Source organism: Triturus cristatus, chromosome 11, assembly GCF_964204655.1.
Source record: "Triturus cristatus chromosome 11, aTriCri1.1, whole genome shotgun sequence".
In the NCBI taxonomy this organism is placed as follows: domain Eukaryota; kingdom Metazoa; phylum Chordata; class Amphibia; order Caudata; family Salamandridae; genus Triturus; species Triturus cristatus.
In genome coordinates, this window is record NC_140594.1 from 148,069,334 (window position 1) to 148,078,060 (window position 8,727).

General features: G+C 38.6%; 1 protein-coding gene across 2 annotated transcripts in view; it reads left to right on the top strand.

Annotated features, from left to right (window-relative positions):
* Positions 1 to 5,052, top strand: part of RILPL1 (Rab interacting lysosomal protein like 1) — an 83,458-nt gene extending 78,406 nt beyond the window's left edge. For both annotated transcript variants that reach the window (XM_085636188.1, XM_085636187.1), the window contains one exon: positions 1,130 to 5,052. In XM_085636188.1, coding sequence (XP_085492314.1) covers positions 1,130 to 1,274 — 145 coding nt within the window. In that variant the 3' untranslated portion in view covers positions 1,275 to 5,052. The remainder of the gene's footprint in view (positions 1 to 1,129) is intronic.
* The last annotated feature ends 3,675 nt before the right edge of the window (positions 5,053 to 8,727 follow it).

The following is an 8,727-nucleotide window of genomic DNA, read 5'->3' on the forward strand; positions in this document are numbered from 1 at the left end:
ATTGCAACCCCTGGACTCAGAGGTGTTAAAATCCATGCCAGAAACACAGGGACACCTCGTCCTTATGGACTCATCTGTTAGGGATCCAATCTCCTTGGTTTTTGCCATATTTTAAATTACACTAATAGTGAATAACAGTATATTATTCACTGTTTGTTAGTGTAATCAAAAGTGGAGTACATTTAGCTTGAATATAACCCTGCGGGAGAGTGTGTGTAATTGTGTGTTAATGTGTAAGCATCTGTGTGTCAGTGAATGTGTAGGTCAAATGAGGTGCGATGTCACTCCCGCTACCCCTGCCTTTTCGGTGAATTGACGTTCATGCCTAAATTTGAAGCAAATTTAGGGCGCTGGTGAAGAAAACACTAGCCATCATTAAAAAATGCTGCCTCACAAAATAAACGCTCACTATATTCTGAATAGTTGTAATCTAGAGCTTATTATAACATGGTTTAAGTGTTAGCTGCACTGTGATTAATAGCCCTGCCATCTCTTCATCAGCCTTCCAAAGTCCTAAGCATTTTCAAGTGAAATGTTTAGGGTGTCTTAATATAGTGTTGAGGCTAAAAGGAGGAAATATTGCAGGTTTCAAACATATTTTCCTAGTCCCGTTCAGTAAGCACCCCTCCTGTAACAATTAGCTGGCATTTCTAGCAGTCGCTCATTGTTAAATAAAAGGAGAAGCTTTTCCAACTTTGGAAATTGATATGGGCCAGTAGATGTAGTGGAAGATTTAACAAGACATGTACATTGCCTACATTGTATTTTAATTTGTATTGTGTAGTTGTTGTGGACTTGTGCCTTTAAAGGGTGGTGGGTCACTATATTATCTTGTGATACACCGCACGACAAACGTTTTGCATCCAGAAAATCGACTTAACCACTATATAGTAATGTAAGTTTATAATCGCTCTTTATTAATTGTACTTAACCCCGAAAGGAAGAATGGGTGGTGTTAAGAATAGTATTTATCTACTTGCCTTATAATGTAGTCCGATATAGAGGATGCTATATTATTGTAGGTCAGTATTAACAGCTTAAGTATTAACATGCAAACACCTTGAATACTACCCTGTAATACAACTTGCAAGGTGCAGTGTATTAATTATCTAATATTTCTTTTTTGAAGATTTAGTTTCTTCTCTCGAGATAAAAAGCGCACATCGACAACTCAGAAAAACGTCCACTTTGAAGAATCCTTTGGCGCCTGGGATGAATATAACAGAGAAAATTACTACACAGAGCAAGGGCAAGAGGCGTTGCAAGACCTGTAACTTGAGTTGCTGCCTGGAACTCTCATTGCTTTTGGACTAGAAAATAGCTTTATTTGCAACCCACTGCGGAATGGTTATATATTTCAAGAGAAAAGACATTTATATACGAGCTGCTTATATGTTCATGGGAGGAACAGAACAAGGTCCTGGATAATTTTTTTTATACCTGGATGCACTGGGATGAGTCCCGGTTTTATATATATACTTATATTAACATTAGTCTTTGGCATCCTAGCAATAATTTTATGTTATTCAGGCTTATTTAAAATACTAAAAAAAAGTGTGCTAATGAGAAAAGAGTAACCATGAGCTATTCCAGCTCAAGGTTAGCTCTTGTGCAGTTTTGCTTGAAAAGCACGTGTATTATTTTCTTTTAATTTTTCAACTGCAAGTTTGTGATTAGTACTTTATGTGAGACTTTTTAAATCTTCCAGTGCCCCAAGCCAGAAGTTGCACAATGAATGATTTTACCCATTTCCCAGTGTTGCGCTTGAAACCGACATCGATGCTATGAATGAAGCCATGGCGCCTAATAGAATTCTGTGCGTCTGGATACAGCGGAAAGGAAGAATCGCAAAGGACCCGGAAGCAAATTTTAAATCTGTTCATTTGTTCATACAAGCAAAATCATAATCCCAGAAAGTGCTCAAAAGATGGCGTGGAGCGAATGTACCTGGAAAAAAGTACTGTGTGACATCAACATTGTCTTATGAGGGAAATTAACTATTTTCGAGATCAGTATAGAATTTTTATAACCATTTGCCTGCATGTTTTTATGAAAAAGCATGCCTTTCTTGAAGTGAATGATACAACAAAAAAAATCTACTTTTATAGTGCTTTTCTTAAAACGTGTTAATTGTGTTTGGACTCCAGGAAATCCTGGATTCAATTTCTGCCATTCATATAACGTGGAAGCAGTACAAACTCTTTCCTGGTTAAACAGACTTTTGTTTTCTTGGCTTTTTGGAGCTGCATAAAGCACTTTAAAAGTAACTTAAATGTTTTTGCTATTGTAATACATAATGGATTTTTTAAAAGATACTTTGTATAAAAGTGTTCTGCAAGGAGAAGGTTCTTTTAGCTGTTAAAAGACAAATTTCTTAGGCAGGTATATTTACAGCAACCAGTTTCTTTCCCTGACAAATGCAACTGCATCTATACAAGTACTTGTGAGGGGCTGAATTTATGACACGTAAGATTGCAGTGGTTTTGCTTTTTGAATTTTGCAACATGCAAACTTAAATATTTTGACAATAGGGTGTGAATTCCATAGGTAATTCAGATTTTTTTCTTCAACGCAAGATGACTGATTGCAACTTTATTTACTTCTATGTGTGAGCTTTGTTTGATTGGTGTTAAATCTGGAGAAGCACTATGCACATGAACAAGCTTAAACATTTACTTATAGTTAAGTATCGCATCATGAAATCTGTACTTCCCTCTTCAGCCAGAGTAAGACTACTGTAAACCGCTGCAAATCTATGACTTCATGTTTTATTCATAATTGTTTGGTGACCTCCTGTGTTTCTTTTGAGGTTTTTTTTAACATTAGGTGAACAAGAAACTTTGTCAGAACAATTGTGCACTTCTGACACCCAGGCTGATTTCCAGTTTGGCTGTGATAGTCACTGAAAACCTTTTTTAAATGAATCCTCCTCTGTTGCCACTTTCATAGACATTACACTTTACTTGAATGAATTAATCGGTATGTGGATAAACCATACTATGAGCAGGTGTGTACCTTGTTTCAGCTGTAGAATGCAAACAAGTCCCCTTGTAATGGGGTAGAACTAAAATTATTGGAATTTGAAAACTTTTAGGCTGATCATTCTAAGGAAGGGTGGATTGAAGTGTAAAATGAGATATTCCAGTGGATTGATCCATCTTCTCTAAAGTAAGAGTTTGGCGGTGGGGTAAAACTCATTCACAAGCCTGTTTTGTACCCCTGCTTTAATTTTATGTGGGTGTAGAAGCCGAGAACCTATGTAGAATTAAAGAACCTAAATCACATAATCTGGCCTTTTACTCCTGCCAATAGGAAAATTGTACGATGTAAAATAAACCGGTACATCAGATTTCTGCAGAAAGTTTAGGTGTAGTGTTGTAACACAGTTGTTCCTGGGGTAGGTATAGATGCTGACCATTGCGAAGGCAGTCAACACCCCCAAAGTCACAACTTTATGTACTCACCTCTTTCTACTGGTTTACACCCTCCATTTACTCACTTAAAGTTAGTGTAAGAAAAAAACGGCATAAACGTATAAATTGGGTGTGAATGATACCAGAATGCACTTATGTTTCTTGGGTGTTGAGTGAAAAGCATCCACACAATACTTTCCCTATGGAGGAAAAAAAAGAAGCATTGGTACCTAAAAATTAAACATAAAGATATTGATTTTCCAACAGCAGAAAATCTACTAGGTTATTTTAGGCATTGATGAGGAAATGTGCAATGCGAGTGGATTTCCCTATATTAACCTGGGAATTTTTGCAATACCGGAATATGCAAATTGTAGTAGAAATTTTAAGAGTTATAGATTTGTGTGTGTCAGGCAAATTCTGTGTGATTTAGACCTCAAGAAAACCTGCATACAACGTAAGATTTTCACATGGCTTAACATATAAAGAAAATTTTAGGAACTCCTTATTCTTTGGCTAAGTGGATTTGCTGAGTTTGGGAAAGAAAAAGAGCATGACCATATGTAGAGCTACGAGATGCTGGACAGGAAGAAATAATTTACAGGGCAAATGGGTCCGGAAGTTCAATATTTAGTGCAATAAATATTTCCAAGTTTCTTCCCTTCAGCATTGTGGTGACTGTTCTCTAAATGTGAGCGTTCTTCGTGGAATTAAGTAAAATTAAAATGTTGTTTTTTCGAATAGTTACTTTGCGGAAAGTCATAATTTTATAGTAGAGGTGAATGAATATAGTGTCCCTTGACAACCACCCTCGGAATCATTGTCTGGTTTTTTTTTGTTTTGTTTTTTTGCTGCTGTTCACAGTAGAGCTTTTTTTTCCTATGTGTCCTGAAAGTTGGTTCAAAAAGTTGAAGTACTTGTTCTACAAGTCCGCATTAGTGCAATATCAATTAGTTTGCCTGCTTCAGAAATAACGTATATCCAAAGATTCTAATTTGGGTCCGTTTTTATCAGAACCCTTCTGGCTGGGGGTTTGTTTACTTTTATTTTTTTGGTTGGGGATAAAGGGTAGGGAGATAAATGATTTCAAGCTTAAACTTTGAACTCCGCTTTGACGACATTGTTTTGCCAAGGGGCCTAAAGTTGCACCACCTTCTGAAACGGTGTAGAAAATCAGTATTCAGGCTTCCGGATCGCAGTGTGCATTATGGTCTCTGAAATGTGGACTGTTTCAAAGAAAAGACTTTCAGAAGAAGGCAATATTTTTGGACCATGCAAGTCATTTGAGGACACACAGTTATAATCTTCAGACCCAATAGAGTGGATTACTTTTCACTCCAGAAACAAGTTTCAGATCCCTACTATTGTACATGAACATCTAAGATTGTAGGATGTCCCTGAAGGGAAAGCATCATGTGAGGACCTCCTTGATCTCACCCATATATTAGCATCATGTGTACCGAAAGCTCTTGTACAAAGTGCATCTTCCAAAGGGGATTATGAATGTTTTTCTCACTTTGTTATTTATAGTGCCTAAATCATGTAGATATTGTAGATACCGATGCACAAGGTGAGAGTGCCTTGGAATTTTGACATTAGGAAATCTGCCATCTTGGTTAATAAAATGAGAACATTTCAATTTTTTGTTTGGATTTATCTTCTTTTTACTAGATTTACAGCTGTTTTTGGTAAATACATTTCACTGCTAGCTTCATTAGTTAATGAGTTACAATTATGTGTAGTTTCGGTCCATTAAGAAATAAATGTGCTGTTTGTTCGTGCTCATAAACACTGATAAAAGATTTGCAGCTCTGTTTTATACCACTGGGAGTTTTTATCATTTAAATGTGTGTTGCAGAAAAGACGGAACACTTTTGTAAAGCATAATGGTGTATCATTGGCTCCAGGTGACAAGATGTCAAGGAACCTGTATGATGATGACTTGGTACTTTCCACTTCCACCTTATAGTCAATCTGCCCCCATACCTCACTTGGAGGATGTTTCTAATGACCACAGTGTCTATGACTTGGCCCATTGTTATAAGCTCCTCTGTCTACATACATGCAGTACCCACCCATGATTACAAAAACCCAACTTCTTCAAACAGTAGACTTTCCAGATGTAAAAAAAGCAAAAAACAAGGTTCCATTAAGACTGCTTTCAACTAACCAAACACAACAGCGATGTGAAGGATTTACCAGAGAGTCAACGTCTGAACTTATTCTGTAATACACTTAGAAATATACCTTGTAACTGCACTGCTAGCAAATGTAGAGCCCTCATCGCATTACTAATGCCTGAAGGGAGTAGGAGCCCCCATGCCACTAAACTACCTTCTCCACCTTTGTATATAACCTGGATGGTTTGTGGCTGTCCATTCGACGCCATCTTGCCAGGCATCTCCATCTTGTATGTTCTCACTCACTTCCCTGGTACTGTGTGTGCTGGATGTCCATGTCAGGCCTCCGTGTCAGACCTTTATTGTCTTCTTGGACATTATGTACTCTAACCCTCTGGTATAGCAAATTCTAGCCCCATGTTTTGAATATTATAAACTGCCTTGTACTCAACTGAAAAAAATATATTACTGTTTAGCACAGGTAAGCCACATAGATTTTGCAGAGGTTTCCAGTTTCTCCTTCACGACTTTACAAATCTGAAACTGCAGCGAGATTGCTGGTAATTCATTGCAACAAATAATACAATCTGATTACATTCTGGTGGTTAGATTACAACAGCCAATACATTCTCTATGTACTCTGTTTTTCATTCCCCATGGTATCACCTTCAACACGTGGTACGCACACTTACATCAAATCCAAAACACTACAGTACATTGCAGTCTATCTCTAATATAGTGTTTACTCGTGAATACTTGACAAAATACAAGTAAAACTTAAAGTAATCTGTTTATGCATTTACAACACCCTGAAAACAGCATGTCCTGTGGTTTGTATCATCATGAATCGGATTCCTCAGCGTTTCCTTGACAACCACCTATTGTTTGTACTGGTTTAGTTCTTAGCCAGTCTAATAGAAATGTTGCATCCCACCAGGGTTCCATTTACTTGCTTCTGATCCTAATAATGGTGATAGGTGAGGTGTACTGCGTCATTGCTTTTGGAATTGCAAGTGCATGGTAGCATCTGAATAGAGGAAGCGCGTGGATATATGGCCTGCAGCCATTCAGTGGTTCAGCAGCTGCAATAGCCAGCTTCTCTTTTCAAGCAGGCCTGAGGCCACACTACAACTGCACTGACAAAGCCTGTTTCTGTCACAACAGGGGCTTTGGGCTCATGAATATGACCAGACCAGTAGTCAGGTGAGTGGGTGGTCCAGGTGGGAAACCGTATCATAAAGAGCAGGAGTTCTAAGGAAAGAAACACGCCACACTGTTGGAGCGGGTTACTCACACATACCATATACTCACCTGGGCCCACAACATTCATACAAGTAAGGTAGTAAAAACCCGCTGGCATCAATCTTGTGATTTACCTGTAATCTGATACTCACCTTTACCAAATCTTACCAACTCGATCTCCTTGTCAATAATTTTCCTCTACTCGTAGATGAGTTAGTTTAAAGTAGAAATGACATTAACTTTACCTTGAAATAAACACAAACTCGAAAAGTTTAAAATCTTTATCTAATCAATCATTTTGTGAGTCAAAAATCAAATACAGTCAACACCTTCCTTCAAGAAGAATTTAAAAGTCAAGTAAAGCAAAGTCACAAATAAAAGATCAACGATGACGGTACCTGGAGAGGGAGAAAAATAGAGAGCAATACAAGGAAATACTACACAGATTTATAATTACCTAGGATAATGCGATGACTGACCCCCTGGCCTAGGAGTCGGGTGAAGATCTCCCAAACCGGACGAGAGATGAAGATCAAGACAGGTTCAGGACCAGGAAGGTGACCTCTTCTAAGTGCAACGCCTGCATCGCACTCCCCTCGAATAGTTCTTCTGCAACTCCCCTTCTAGATGATAGGCTTTCGATCAGTATCTCGTTCTCTCAAGCAGGGTCTCTGGAGTCTAAAAGATCTGAGACAGCGTCTGTGGCAGCATGTGTCGGGTCTGCAGTCTGCGTAGGGTCTTTGCTATGTCTGAGACTTCTAACTAACTAACCTACATCAAATATACTATTCTGTGTTCGTGTACCATCTCCCAATGTTTCAATATTATGTTTTCCCCTATTCTGATTGGACAGGGCAAGGAGGTGTTCATCACACCATACTAAAAGAAATATTTCTCTTAAGACCATTGTTCTATGTTTCCGCCCCTTAATTTATTTTCCCAAAGCTTTATTCCCACCCGCATTTCATATTATGATCAATACAATTTATACACTTTGTTAAAATTGTTGCTCTTGTCTGGGTTAATGGCTTAAGTTCTCAGGCGTCTCTGTCCAGTGTGGCCTTGGCTGTGTTTCAACTGTGCCATCATAGTTTCCGGCAGGTTTCTGTGCGCCTGCGCGCTGGTCAGGTGGGGTAGGGATTTCAGTCACCCTCCGGGGCCCAAATATGAACTAATAATGAAGTCAGAAAAAGACACGTTAGAATGCGAAAATAAATCATTTCACTGTATAACACTTATCTCTAATCTATACCCATTTACTTATTGTAATCTTTCGCATTAGCGTTTAGTAAAACTTATAAGTTTTAGTTTAAGCTGTAGCATGCGCATTAACATGTGATTTACAAGCGGCCATTTTAAGAGCTATTGCGCAGCTGCAAAGTTTTCTCCCCAAGTATTGAAGATGTCGTACTACGTACATGCTGTGGATGCTTGCGCAGTGAAATTCCCGCCTTTTTGGCGGCCATTTTAAGACACTCGAGTTACTTGTTAGTAATTCATATAGAAAAGCTTCCCCTAGATACAGTATATTGTGTGTAATGCGATATTAGTATTTACAAAACTTGTTGGTTACGTTGTTACATGTTATTTGAGAGGAAGCAAGTTTCTTTTATACGAAACCTTGCTCCATCAACACTAACAAGACAGCTAGCTCCACTCCAACCATCTCTTCCAGTGGTTATAGTGCCCATCTAACTCTTGAACCTCTTGCTATCACCTTAGCAATTGCTGACTTATTAAGAGAGCACAGGGGCTATACCCCCATCAGGTGCACCACTCATCTGGACATGCTTTGCAACTGGAGTACCATAGAAGTCTGGCACCGCAGTCCACGTAATAGCTCAGCACCTGGGAGATGGAACAGAGAATGTGCTCTGGGCCACATCACCGAACAAGATACCAAAGAAAAACCAGCAGGACGAGGGGTAGGTGGGCTCTTATGAGGCTAGATC